At 55.1% G+C, this 13948-nt stretch overlaps 2 protein-coding genes across 2 annotated transcripts; both read right to left on the bottom strand.

Moving 5' to 3' along the window:
- Nucleotides 1-9810: 9810 nt before the first annotated feature.
- On the bottom strand, nucleotides 9811-10653 carry B0I36DRAFT_380368 (heterokaryon incompatibility protein-domain-containing protein; the record flags this gene model as incomplete). Its single annotated transcript, XM_046160814.1, has 2 exons — nucleotides 9811-10069; nucleotides 10133-10653. The coding sequence occupies 2 exons, from the start codon at nucleotides 10651-10653 to the stop codon at nucleotides 9994-9996; spliced, it is 597 nt and encodes a 198-aa protein (XP_046016204.1). The 3' UTR covers nucleotides 9811-9993.
- Nucleotides 10654-11616: 963 nt separating this feature from the next.
- B0I36DRAFT_380367 (FAD binding domain-containing protein) lies at nucleotides 11617-13724 on the bottom strand. Its single transcript, XM_046160813.1, has 4 exons — nucleotides 13468-13724; nucleotides 13323-13399; nucleotides 12926-13248; nucleotides 11617-12864 (listed from the first exon to the last, which is right to left on the bottom strand). Exons 1-4 carry the CDS (start codon nucleotides 13706-13708, stop codon nucleotides 11883-11885), a joined length of 1623 nt encoding a protein of 540 aa, XP_046016203.1. The 5' UTR covers nucleotides 13709-13724; the 3' UTR covers nucleotides 11617-11882.
- Between the last annotated feature and the right edge of the window lie 224 nt (nucleotides 13725-13948).

Here is a 13948-nt window from a genome sequence, read left to right as displayed (position 1 = left end):
CTACTGCTACTTTAACGATAATCTACCTGTTAAGTACTGGCCCTAGGTCTGAACAGATACTAGGCGTATTAGATTTACTTGTTACGGGCTCGGGCTCTGGCCCGAGCCTAGGTGGGTCAAAAAAGGGGAGACAGGTGTTACGGGCTCGGGCTCTGGCCCGAGCCTAGGTGGGTCAAAAAAGGGGAGACAGGGGGGGTTAACAAAACCGTAACGCGCTCACGGAGAGTGCGAACTACCTCCTTTTATTTCCCAAGTTCGTAGTAAATCTAATACGCCTAGTATCTGTTCAGACCTAGGGCCAGTACTTAACATACTACGAACTTCCTCGTCCTCGGATATGGCCGAGGTCAATGAGCTAAGAGCACGGCTCGACGCTATGCAGATCGAGATGCGCGACCTCCGCGCCACGTACGAAGCAACCCTCCCTAGCGGCTCCCCATCCAATCACCAATCAGGCATCGATACGTTCGAAGACCGACTCAGCCGAATGCGCGTCGAAATCGAACAACTGCGGGCAGCGCAGACACCGCTCCCTTCAAGGGCACCCGGCGACGCAAATACGGACGGTGCAGGGCGTTCCCCGCCCTCGATAAGCCCGGCACGCGAATATCCCGCCAACTCGACTCGCCCATACCCTAATCCGACACCGCCGCTCACCCTACGGAAACCGCTCCCGAAAGGAGAGCCTTATAATGGCGACAAGCAAACCTTCGCGGCCTGGAAGATTACTATCCGACATAAGCTTACAGCCGACCAGCACTTCATCGGGTCCGCAGAGGACCAATGGGTGTACCTATGGCAGAATCTCTCCCCTAAGGTCCAGGCGCAAGTCGCGGCCTACTACGAAGCAGCAGGGGAGGGGACAGGCTATAACACGGACGCATTCCTATCGTATCTCGAGACCGTCTTCGGGAACCCCCACCGACAGCAGGTTGCTGAAGCGGAACTCGACAATCTTCGGCAAGGAAAGAACGAGTCCTTCGCAACATTCTTCGTGCGCTTCGAGCAAAAAATGGCCCTAGCGGGGGGGCACGAATGGTCGGCCGGAATACGCCTATCCCGTCTCCGAAGAGCCCTCTCCTCGGAGATCCGCGAAAAGAGCGTAGGAGCCGGGGTCTCCAGGGATAACTACGAATTGGCGGTCAACCAATACCGATCGATCGCGACGGATATCGAAACGTATCGAATGGAAGAACGGTTTCGCTATCACCCAAGCCATGCGCCGACCCCGAGGCGGACTCGCTTCGTAGACAACGAGGGTGATACTCGGATGACAGGAGTTAACGCGTTAACTCAACACGGCACCAGTAAGAAAAGCCAGGGCCGCTCCCAACCACGGAGCGGAAACGGGCAGCCCAAACGGAGGGCTAACTGGGTCTCGAAGGAGATCCTCGACGAAAGAAGGAAGCAAGGGGCTTGCCTACGTTGCGGAGCCAAAGGACACTTCGCTCAGGACTGCAACCTCGCCCCCGCGATACGCCCCTCGACGGCAGTACGGACACTGACCGTGGATGAGGGATACTCCGACCCGGAGTCGGACCGCGAAGACACAAAAAACGAGGAGACCTTGGCCTAAGTCTCCGGCCAAGGCGACCAGGGTCACACCCGCAATCAGTCGAAGTACAGGGTCCCCAAGGGGCGGAGGAATTTCGGAAGATAGAAGCGCAAATGAACGAACTACCATTCTTAGTGCCGATATTAGTCCATTCCCTGAAAACCTTCGACGTGCAAATCGACAGCGGTTGTGACTGTTACGGAGCAATTAGCGAGGAGGCGGCACGAGGCCTCGGTCTGAAAGGAATCAGGCTCCACTCGCCGCGGGAGTTGAAGGTAGCACGGAACCTTCCCCGCGCCCCGGCAATCAAAACGTTCGTCCGCACGTACCTCGACGTGGATGGATGGACATGCCCAGCCGCCCTCTACGTTATCCCGGGGCTCTCCCGAGACCTAATCTTAGGCCTCCCGTGGATTAAACGCTGGGGAGTACGGATGGACGCCCAGAGGAGAACATTGAATATCGGTGCGGCTTGGGACCTCGAAGTAAGGACCTCCGAACAGAGGGGTGGGCGCTCGCGCCTAACTAGAGTTTCGGGCTCGGTAATGAGACGCCTCCTACGGAAAGGGGGCCAGGAGGGAAGGACTGTAATGGCGGTTAGTATCCACGATATTAATACGGCGATCCGGGCGAGGAACCCGGTCGAGCCCGAGGAGAAACCGCTTCCCCCGGAACTTAGAGGCTTTACGCAGCTGTTCGATAAGGATACCGCAATTCAGCTACCCCCTCATCGGGGCCCTATGGACCATCATATCCGCCTTAAGAAGGATAAGGAGGGAAAGGATCACGAGTTACCGGTGGGGCCGCTCTACAATATGCCAAGGGATCACCTCTTAGAGCTCCGACGACAGATTACCGACTTACAGGATAAGGGCTGGATCCGGGCAAGTTCCTCTGCGACCGCGGCCCCAGTCCTTCTTGTAAAGAAACCCGGGGGGGGTGGCGGTTTTGCGTAGATTACCGCGCCCTCAATAAGATTACAGTCCAGGACCGATACCCGCTTCCCCTTATCAAGGAAACGCTACGGAACCTCTCCGGCGCGAAATGGCTAACAAAGCTGGATGTCCGGGCTGCATTCCATCGAGTCCGCGTCGCGGCTGGCCAAGAGTACCTAACAGCCTTCCGTACAAGGTTCGGATTATTTGAGTGGCTCGTTACACCATTCGGCCTAGCCGGAGCACCGGCTACCTTCCAGAGGTATATTAATCGGGCTATCGGTAACGACTTGATGGACTCGGTTACAGCCTACCTAGACGATATACTGATCTACACTTCTGGGGGCCGCGAAGAACATATGGACCAGGTCCGCAAGGTTCTAGGACGGTTATTAGACGCCGGACTATTCCTGGATCGTGCGAAATGCGAATTCGCGGTGCAGGAAGTAAAGTACCTCGGCTTCATCGTCAAGGCTGGAAAGGAAGTCCGACCCGACCCCGAGAAGATTAGGGCCATCTCCGAATGGGAAACTCCCCGTAATGTCCGCGCGGTACGGAGCTTCCTAGGGTTTGCTAACTTCTACCGGGACTTCGTAAGCCACTACTCCGACATGGTCACACCTCTCACCCAGCTCACGCGCAAGGATGTCCCATTCCGCTGGGGGCCCGACCAGGAGAAGGCTTTCCAAGATATGAAGAGTATATTCATCTCGTACCCGGTCCTCACGCAGTGGGACCCTGATCGTGAAACCGTTGTCGAAGCTGACAGCTCAGGGCGAGCGCTAGGCGGATGTCTCTCCCAGTATGTCGACGGCATTCTGCACCCGGTAGCCTACCACTCAGCGGCCCTAACGCCCGCGGAGAGGAACTATCCGATACACGATAAGGAGATGCTCGCTGTGATTTCCTGCCTCAAAGCGTGGGCCCCTGAATTGCGAAGCGTAGCCTCCCCGTTTACGATTCTCACAGATCATAAGAACCTCGAGTACTTCATTACGCCACGGCTTCTAAGCGAGAGGCAGGCGAGATGGGGAGAGGTTCTATCCTTGTTCCACTACAACCTCCGTTATAGACCGGGGGCACAAGGGCTCCGTCCCGATGCCTTATCACGGCGAGATCAGGACGCAGCCGATAGCGAGCCGCGGCTAGGACAGCTACTCCAACCAATCTCCGTTGCTCTTTTGGGGGAGGAAGAGGGCACAGGGGAGCCCCCTCCTACAGGCGCCCCGCATCTTCCCCGAGGACGGGACCTCTTCACTGAGAACGATATCCAGCTACTCTGGGACGAGGCAGTAACGAAGGACGGGGCCTATAGGGTCCGCCTCACCGACGTCCAGCAGGGGAAAAGGAAATTCTCCAAAGAGGCAGAGACTATCGCCCAGATTGCGGATTGTACACTGAGCGCACACGGGGCTCTCTTGTTCAGGGGGAGGATCTGGGTCCCTACCGTAGAACCCTTAACTACACGCCTCGCCCAGCAAGCCCACGACTCGCCACTATCAGGACATCCAGGACGGAACTCGACCTTCAATATCCTGCGAAGAAGCTTCCACTGGGACGGAATGTCCCAGACCGCGGCCCGGATAGTCCGAAACTGTACCTGCCAAGCAGCCCGAGCTTCGCGGCAAAGAAGACAGGGACTCCTGCAACCCCTTCCCCCACCCGACCAATTCTGGAAACAGATATCTATCGACTTCATAACGGACCTACCAGCCAGGTCTAATGAAGACCCTAGATACCTAATGGTAATTACCGACCGTTTATCTAAGTACGTACAGCTTAAAGCGATGACCTCAATGAGGGCAGACGCCTGCGCGGAACGGTTTAAACAAGTCTGGTAGCGTTTCCACGGGTTCCCCTCCCAAATAATAAGTGATAGGGGGTCTGACTGGGTCGGTTTCTTCTGGCGGACACTATGTCAACTCGCGGGGGTAGAGCAACTGCTATCAACAGCCTACCACCCCCAGACAGACGGCGGGACGGAGCGGGCGAACCAAGAAGTACAGGCGACCTTAAGAACAGTCGTAGCCTTCTCGCAGCTAGACTGGCCCCTACACCTACCGGCCTGCCAGCTAGCCCTCAATAACCGGGACTCATCCGTAACAAAGGTGAGCCCTTTCAGGCTCCTCCACGGCTTCGATATTGAACCTATACAATCGGTTAAGGCATGCCCCACGAGCCCGAACAGCCCCGCCGGGCGAGCTACAGCGTTTATGCAGAGACTCCGGGATGGGACTGAATTAGCCCAAGCCGCAATCGCCTTCGCTCAGCAGCAACTACAGGACGCCACAGACCGCGTCCGCCGCCCTGCGGAACGCTTCCAAGTTGGGGACTGGGTCTGGCTTAGCCTGCGAAACCTAAAGACACAGCGCCCCAGTAAAAAGCTTGACTGGGTTAGAGGTCGCTACCAGGTCACCGGCGTCCCGACCCCGCTCACAGTACAACTTGATGTCCCGGGGGATGTCCATAAAACCTTTCACGTTGACCTTGTCGAACGAGCTGCCGACGATCCCCTCCCGAGCCACGACCGGGGGGTCTCCAACCCGGGACCAGTCGAGGTAGGCTCGGATCCGGAAGGCCCCGGACTGGAAGAGTATGGAGTGGACAGCATCTTGGCTGCTAAAACCGGAAGGGGCCGAGGCCGGCCCCGGCTGGCCCTCGTCAAGTGGACGGGGTGGGACCAGCCGACGTGGGAACCGATCTCGGCGGTGGAGGACACGCAGGCCCTAGATGAATTTGAGAAAGAATGGGGGGACATCCGACACAACGACGGACCAAGCTCATTACGGAAACGGAACGGGGGCACAGGTGTTGCTGACGCGGTTGGTATTCGGGCCCTCGACGGGCGGGGGGCGGCTACGGCGGCTACGGTACATGAACGTCTCCCAATTCAGCCAACTCCCAATCCTCCCCCATTCCATACCTAACTCGCGAATTCTCAATCTTCATCTAGTACACGTCAAGGTACTCCAAGCATTCCGACTGCTTACTTAGCCTCGGACACCTCGGACTCGTCGTTACCGCCACCGAAATCCGAGTCGACATCGCCCTGGGCAGGGGCGGCCTGCTCAACGACAAAAGGGTTGGTGGGTCGAGGTTCCGCAACGACAGGAGGGAGGGTGGGCTGGAGTTCCGCCTGACGCTCACGGCGACCCGAACGTCCTCCGGAGCGGTTGGTGCGAGGGCGCTGTTGGGTGGCGCGGGGGGTGCGAGACGGAGTCGACGGGGTGCTGCTGGAGGGAGGATCGTACTCAATCTGAGCACGACCACCAAAGGGGGCGGGCGCAGGCAGACCACGCTGCGGAACCATGCCGAGAGACTGCATCAAGTGGGCAGTGAGCTGAGCGGTGTCGCTGAGGTTGCTGGCGACCTGCTTGTTGAATTCTTCCTGCTGGTCAAAGCGGCGGTCGATGTGGTCGAAACGGTTGTTGAGAAACTGCGCAATGCGCGCAAGTTGGTGGGTGTTGGCGGCGCCACGAGTGCCCGACGGAGTGGAGGCGGTTCACCACCGGAGCCGGTGGCGGTGCTGCCCGGAGCGAGGTCGACGGCGGCAGACATGGTGGCGGGGGTGCGAGGCGGAAACGGCGCGGAAACCGGGGAAGAGAAAGACACAAGAAAACTGCCAACGCGGGGCAGCTGCGAGAGCGACTTGAGGAGGAGGAAAGAGGGAAAACTTGGGGGGTGGGAGGTGGGAGAGGGCTTTATATATGTGTCGAGGAGGAGGGGCGGCCTGCCGGCGAGCGCACCACGTGGGTCCGGTGCGCCGGCCAGCGCACGTCGCCCGGCCGGCAGCCGCCCCACTTTTCGCCGCGGCGGCGCCATCACACGAGGCACGCCGGGCCTTCTTTTCTCCGCGCAGGCGCCAGCACACGAGGCACGCGGGGCCTACGCCTATAGATGAAGCGCGCGGGCAGAGGGATCGCGGCGCCCGCGGCCTACACGGGCCCGAACTGTGGGAAGGAAGGAGAGCGAGGAGGGCGGAGCTCCACCGAGGAAAAAACGGGAGCCCGACGCCAATCCGCGGGAGGCCACCCCTAGGCGGTCGTCGGAGGCGTGCCGTCTACACCGGATCACAGAGATGGAGAGAACCGGGAGAGTCAGAACCCCAGCAAGAGGGGAAGGAAGACTCGACCCCGGACCGCAAAGGGATACTCTCGGGCAGCCGTCGTGTCTAGACATGCGTCAGATACGAGCGTACCCGGACCCTCACGCCACGCTCGACCAACGTAACGCGGCAGTCAAGCGACCCCTACGCGGGAGCCAAGCGGTTCCTACGCGTGAGCCATATCGCGAGAGGCGAGGTTACGCGACACGCTACCTAATACCGGTAAGCAATTCGAGCTATAGTTTGGAGGAACGATAGTCCGGGGCGGCGGTCCCGATACCGACCATCCTAGGAGGGGGGGGAGGAGGGTATGTTACGGGCTCGGGCTCTGGCCCGAGCCTAGGTGGGTCAAAAAAGGGGAGACAGGGGGGGTTAACAAAACCGTAACGCGCTCACGGAGAGTGCGAACTACCTCCTTTTATTTCCCAAGTTCGTAGTAAATCTAATACGCCTAGTATCTGTTCAGACCTAGGGCCAGTACTTAACAAGACCCAAGAGTAACTATGTAACAAGTTCTTGCGTTATGACCGGGTTTCCCGCAGACGCTACAGCACCGCTGCTTTGGTGCAGATCGACTTTCACCCCTAGAGTTTTCCTGCATTTCCTATACTACCTGAGCATTTACCTCTCTCTGGGTTACGAGATCTTGTCCCTCGCCTAGAGTCATGCTTTGGCCTTTCCTGAGACGTGTTTTTTTCGCCCTACGACGCTTGCTAAGTATTGCATTCTCGTCTTCAAGGGCTTTCATCCTTGCCTCCATTAAGGTAAACTTATACATAATCCCCTTTGCCCCCTTCGTGAACTGCTCAACTGCTTCAATAATTGACGTTGGAGAGCTTCCCTGGTGACGAGAGATTCGACCTTTAATAAAATCAGACTGTGAACGGGCTTCTATAGCTATAGTAGGCGTTCGGGAAGTCCATAGCTCGGGTGACCTCCGAGGCGTCCCTGGGGGCGTTGGCGTCTTGAACTTTACATCGAGCTTAGATAAGACTGCTTCTGGGTCATAGGGTACAAGTCCTGCCCCTCTGAAGCCTCCCTAGATGTTTTTTTCCGTCATTGTCTGTTGGAATGCTGCTAAAAACGAGGGGAGGAAGTCCTCCTTGCTGATATGCGTTGTACCCGCCTTCATCTTAAGCTCGATTTGCCGACCGTATGCTTTCTTCAGCGGACCAAAACACCCAACATCGAGAGGCTGGAGTATATGAGACGAGTGAGGAGGTATACAGAGCGTAATAATCTTGCTGTCCTTGCAGTAGAGCTCGAATTCGACCGAGTGGTGACTTTCGTGGCCGTCGAGGACGAGGAGGCGATAATCGCCTTTTGTTCGCAACTTTGTATGCTGATCGAAATGCCGAATCCAATCTAGACCAATTTCATTTGCAGTCCAGCCGTTTAGGGACGTTATAATTCTCCAGTCGCGAGGAATCACGTCGTCTTGGTACCAGGTCGAGAGGTGATATTTGCCGGCAAATACTACGAACGGCGGGACGTAAAATCCGGTCGCGCCGACGCCCTGGATGACCGTAACCCATTCCCGATTACCCGGTTGCTTCATCTTAACGTTCGAACGTCTTTGCGCGTTTGTAACGACCATCCCGGTCGCGATAACGCCCATCTGAAAGCCTGTCTCGTCGAAGTTGTAAATATCGGAGTCCGCGACACCGTATTTCGCAACTACGTTCCGCACAAGCCGAAACCACGCGTTTATCGCGTCGGGATCCTCGCACTGGGCTCTCTTGTAGTCGTACTTGCGAAAGAAACGCGTCTGGAGCTCTGGTCGTCGTTTAACAAAGGTTGAGGCCCAGTTGATTCCGACACCTGGCCTGTCGCGCTTCGCGAGTAGTTGATTCGCCATTTCTCTAACCTCACTTAGCCGAGGAGGATATGCTCGCGCATCCAAGTCGAGAATATATTCGACAATCTTCTCCTCTTCCAGCTTGGTTAATTTTGTAGAATTCGGAGGGCTTTCGCGTCGGGCAGGTACTCCCTTCTCTCGGCGTCGTAGGGTTGTTCGGGGGACGTTGAACATCTCGGCAGCGCGTCGGGTGCTTAAGTTTGGGTCGTTTTCCATTGCTTGGATAGCAAGGAACAATTGACTCTCTTTAGAAGGCGTCTCCATCTTTCGTGGTGGAATAAACGCGTGAAGAAGAGTTGGATTCGGTATAGTGAATGAAAGTGGGCCACTCGCCCGTATGGGCCACTCGCCCGTGGATTACGTTATAGTTAAGGATAGTTTAGGTAATTATGCGTAAATCGGGCATAGCAAGAAAAGTGCCTTACTTCTGTTGAATGGGCTGGAATACGTCGTGTTTGAACGTAGTAAGAACTAAGGGGTTTGTTCCCCCCTTGGACGAGGAAGCTATGGCCTATCTGCGATAGGTTAGTAAAATAATAGTGCGGAATAGTCTGATTAGGGGTTAGTTTATGGAGTAGTATATAAAGGCTTGGAGCTATTGCGATATTTTTTATAGATAGTCCTCCATGTATATATGCCTAGCTATCATCTAGTTCGTCTTGACTTTTCTACTTATTATATTCCTGTATTTAAGCGCTCGTTCTTCCTTATACCTTATTGATAATGCTATGATTAGAGATTCCTTGATAAGTGTTGTATTAGGAATTCGTTGCTAATTGTGACGGCCAACCAACAGGGGATGCTTGTTACGGACGCAAAAGAGCCCAAACAACTAGGCCACAGGATCAGGCCAAGGACAAGGGCGGATCATGTGGCAGCACCGTCACAGGTTTCTTATGTAAGCACGATAAGGGACGATAAGGAAGGTACGTACCGGTCATGCATATCTGCATGACCGACGCTGTGCCAAGAAGGATGGTCACCAATATCTGCATGACCGTCAGGACCAGATTCATGACCTGGCCGCGACCATCGGGCTCAGAGTCATGACCACGATGAAGGACAAAGGATATATAGAGTACGGAGGATCTCCTTGTGGACAGTCATTACCTTTGTACTTCAGCGATCAATCTAAGTATCAGTTTCACCCACACTTGAACTAGTCACTCAATTGCCGAGACTGGTATCTCTTCCAAGAGACACGAACGACAACCCAGAGAGAGAACGACAGCAGAGTGTTAGTTGTTATTGTACAGGCTTTACCTATCTTGCAGAACAGCAACCCCAGCGCCCTGCCAGACGGTTGACCCCGGAGGCAGGATCGTGACACTAATGTAGCTAGCTCTCCCTTTCAAAAATCACGTTTAGCCCTATCTAGGAATTCCCTTACTCTGGCCTATGGCTAGAATGTACCTCGCCGGTAATGCCGCCGAAACTGGGAAACGGTGGACTTCCTCCGGCTGTGGTGGTTGTTTTGTCGCCAATTAGAAGAATCCTCACCCGCCCTAGCACAGTAGGCCTAGCGAAACGGAATACTACGCTAGCGTATCCAACGGTGCTCGGACTGGTTTGAGCGGCTGTGTACTTCCTGAACCACCCAGAGGCGCTTGTACCAGCTGTTATTGAGCAGTCGCATTAGACCCGACTAAGCTGGATCCGCCAGTCGAGGCAGACCGTACCTCGGTGTCGGCTCGCCCTCGAGCTGCGACAGCTCCCAGCGCGGGATTTGAGTCCCATCGTCTGTCATCTGGGCCGCGACAGCGACAATCTTGTCAAGAAGCTTGTGGACAGCGTCATCGTGGTAGCCTAACCATGCCCAGACTACTTGTGCTCGGCGATAGATGTGTGCCATCAGGGCAATCTGTTGTGTCTTGTCATCATCGCCTTGCTGATTGATGCATATCGCATCAATCCAAATAGGCCTGCCGTTCAGGCGTGGAACGAAATACGGAAGAGCTTCGTTCAGGTTATGATGGACATGCAGAGCCTCGTCATTGATTCTGAGCAGAGCTGCGCGCTCGAAGTCCCCCCAGGTGTACGAGAGGGCGTCGAACTCGAGAGGAGGCTCGCCCGGACCACGTAGCAGTCGCGCCGGTTTCAGTGTCCACTCGATTTCAGAGCCGGATGATGTTGCGTAGAGGAGGCGAGCCTCGCCTTTGGAAAGAGGCGCGTACTGCAGAGGCGTCAGGTCTCCCGGCATCGCTCACGACATTCACTCTGTGCATAGATGAGGAAAAAGACGGATGGCCCGAGGTCCACAGCCAAAGTTGTTGAGGTGCACCCGACGGAGGTAATCTGGCAGGGGTCAGGATCTCGAACCCCTGCACGTTCTGGCGGAGTTCTGTTTACACAGCCACTCCGTAGCGTTCTGCCTCAGCTCAGTCAACCTCGCGCACGTCAAGTCAAGCACCTTGAAGCTATCGTTGTGCCTTTCAAAAATGAAATCTAATGGATTTTCCTCGATCGCGCCGTTGCGATTGAAACAATTCTGGGCAAACGGGACGACACGGCATCATTTCCAACACCAATTTTGCTTGGCCCACAGTGAGCCCTACGATGCCTCTATGCCTCCCTACCATCTAGTCACGCTCCGAACGACCACATTCTGCATCAGCTTGCCCACAGTCTCGATCCCCCCTTCGTCAACCTAGCCCAGCGCTCATCAACTCCCTCCTTCTCCTCGCCCTCCTCCTTGCTAGCACCGGCGGCAGGAGCGGCCTTGCACAGGTCCGAATTCTCACTCTGCTAGTATTCTATCGAGGGCCTCCGCTTTATTAGTGAGATATTTAACGTAATCGAGGTGGAATGCGCAAATAGATAGGTGTAGTATGAGCTGGGATCTGTTAGCGACGATAGCGGCGATAACGACAGCGACGACGACGACGAGGAGCTTTGTTAAAGGTAACAGTGACGTAGAGAGCTGCATAGAGGTGCAGGACCCTTGTTTTGAAGTTAATTGATCCACTGATCATTAAGTTATTTTAGAGTAATAGTGAGTTTTGTGGTGGCTTTATGCGCATTTGGGTACGCGGTCACCAGGGGGGGGGGTGGTCGCGAGGTTTGTCCTCCGCCTTGATACTCAGAGTCGGTCTACTTCTCTAGAAGTAGCAAACATGTACAGTCCAACTTGAGGAATTGCAATCCTAGCTAACTAGTGGATATTGAGCAATGTTAAAGGGGTCGCAAAACGCCCAATCAATCTTTATTCTTGGAATTCAGCACGTTGCTTCACTGTCGTCTGATCTATGTTACCCACTGTTCCTGTAAAGCCTTTGGACTTCACAATTTCTATGGAGTCTGGAAAAATGGCCCTGGTGGAGGGATCCGTGGCATCCTGACCCGTGACTACCCTGAGAATTGTCTCAATGTCGTCTTGCTTATCCATTCGAGATCCAGAGGATCGCCAGGCCACATGATCATCGGGGCGAATTAGGAATGCGTCGCCTCCCCCCAGACTTTCTTCGCTTGACTCTCCCTTGGCAGATTGGCGCATTTCAGCGGGATGTTCAGCCTTGAAGCAGACTTTTCGAAGGAAGCAGCCCATGTTCCGTCGATAGAGAAGTCCACCAGCGTAAATTGAGGGCCGAAGATATCGAAGATACTCGTCTTGCAATCGGCAAGGAAGACGTGAGGCGCTCTGGCACCGGGTACTGGGGATGGAACGTAGTTTCGGTAGTCGAAGTCAGACTCTGCGTCCTGTGCTTTCTCCTTGAGAATGATGTTGGAGTTGCTGTATCTGTAGCCAAGTTCGATACCGTGGTCTTGGTTCTCACCATCGTTCCTCAGCACATGCTGACGAATCCGCTCTCGCAGGGCAGCACCGGCATCAGCGTTGGCCGTAACGACGCCTGGACCTGCCCCCATGGTCCACTCAACATAAGTTTGATGGACCCTGTGGTGTACGCCCGACCGCTCGATGTTACGAATGGCTACGGGCTTTCTCTCCAGCTCATATGAACTTAGGAGTTGATCTCCACCCCAACCATTGATAATAGCGGCGAGTTTCCACCCAATGTCAAAGCTATCGCCGACAGCAGTATTCATGCCGTACCCGCCGGTAGGGATGTTCTGGTGTGCAGAATCACCCGCAAGGAATACCTTCAAGCTGGGCGACGAATACTTCTCGGCAACAGAGATAGCTGGGCGCCATGCGCTACAGACCAGAATCTCACCCACCTCGATGGGAAAAGGCGCTAGAGAGCCTCCGAGAGCCTTGTACACTTCCTGACGTGGGTCCAGTTGTTTCCAGTCCACATCAAGCGGGATCGGGATGTGGATTGTCCATGTTTCGACCTCATCCTGGGCGATGATGGCGGCCCCACTCGTGAAGAAGATGTGCCAAAACTGACCCTGCTTCTGCAACCTAGACAGATCTCTGGACTTGAAATGGACAAGGTACATGGCGATAGGACTTGGGGTCTCACAGTTAGTTTATCGGTGAGCTGCCATCAAATGAGGAGTTGTGAACGTACGCTGGGCCGCCGACCAACTCCACGCCCAAGTTTCTCCGTACGCGACTGCCAGCTCCGTCGCACCCCACGAGAAACCTACTCCGAACAGTGTACTTTTCGTTTTTCTCGACATCCGTGATCTCCGCCTCGACAAAGTCTTTGCCTTCCTTGAAGGACTCGAATTTGTGTCCATAGCGTGTATCGATAAGGGGTTCAGCAAGAATCCTCTTTTTCAGCCACGCCTCAAATATTGCCTGGCTGCAACGCTGGTAAGGTTCGCGGGGCATCGTGCCGTCATTCTGTTGCCGTATACGTTCTTTCCAGACATCCGGAGATGGAAGACTCTACATGAGCCACGAGGTTAGACCTTTCAAGCGTAGACGAAAGCTCAAGCTCAAGCTCAGACATGCCAACACACCCATTTTGCCACAAGCTCTCCGCCTTCAGAAAGCCCCGTGCTGAACAATACGTCGGAAGAATAGTGTTGCGCAACGCCTGATTGAAATCAGCATTTTGTTAGAAGCTAAGCCAAGCATTGGTGACCAGAGGGGACGGATGCTTACCTTGTTCACGGAAGGCCTCAGAGATGCCTAGCCGATTGAACAACTCCATGCTCCGGCAATTGGTGATGTCCATTTTCGGCCACTTGGTGGTGTCAAGATTGCGCTCCACAAGCATACAGCGAACGCCATACCGAGCCAGTTGAAAGGCTAACAGGAGCCCAGCTGGACCAGAACCAACCACCAGCACAGGTGTCTCAACTGTCTCCATGGTCTCTGCTTGATCGCTTAGTGACTTCGTCATAGCAATTGAATTCACCTCAAGACTGGAGTAGGTCACCGGGGGAGTCTAACGGCGAAGCTTGGGCTAGAACAAACGCCCTCAAGCAGCTCTTTGTAGGCCAATCAGCAGGTTTTTTTTTACTTCCAAGGCCAGTGGCAAGACTGGACCAGTCTCAGCGCGGTGTTGCCGCCTAATGCCGCCGCTACCGAAGTAGAGTTTGGAGTCGCCTGGTTCCCCCGCTTTCCCCACATCCGGAATGCC

Source organism: Microdochium trichocladiopsis (assembly GCF_020744255.1).
Source record: "Microdochium trichocladiopsis strain MPI-CAGE-CH-0230 chromosome Unknown B0I36scaffold_2, whole genome shotgun sequence".
Taxonomy (NCBI): domain Eukaryota; kingdom Fungi; phylum Ascomycota; class Sordariomycetes; order Xylariales; family Microdochiaceae; genus Microdochium; species Microdochium trichocladiopsis.
Note: the sequence above shows the minus strand (reverse complement) of the source record. Positions and strands in the feature narration are given on the sequence as shown.

What these genes read in the sequence shown, in the direction of transcription:
- B0I36DRAFT_380367 (XM_046160813.1), bottom strand. Translation starts at nt 13,708, where the DNA reads ATGACGAAGTCACTAAGCGATCAAGCAGAGACCATGGAGACAGTTGAG. An exon ending in GAGAGCTTGTGGCAAAATGG is followed by an intron (nt 13,249 to 13,322) that starts GTGTGTTGGCAT and finishes TGGCTCATGTAG; the next exon opens with AGTCTTCCATCTCCGGATGT. An exon ending in GAGTTGGTCGGCGGCCCAGC is followed by an intron (nt 12,865 to 12,925) that starts GTACGTTCACAA and finishes TGAGACCCCAAG; the next exon opens with TCCTATCGCCATGTACCTTG.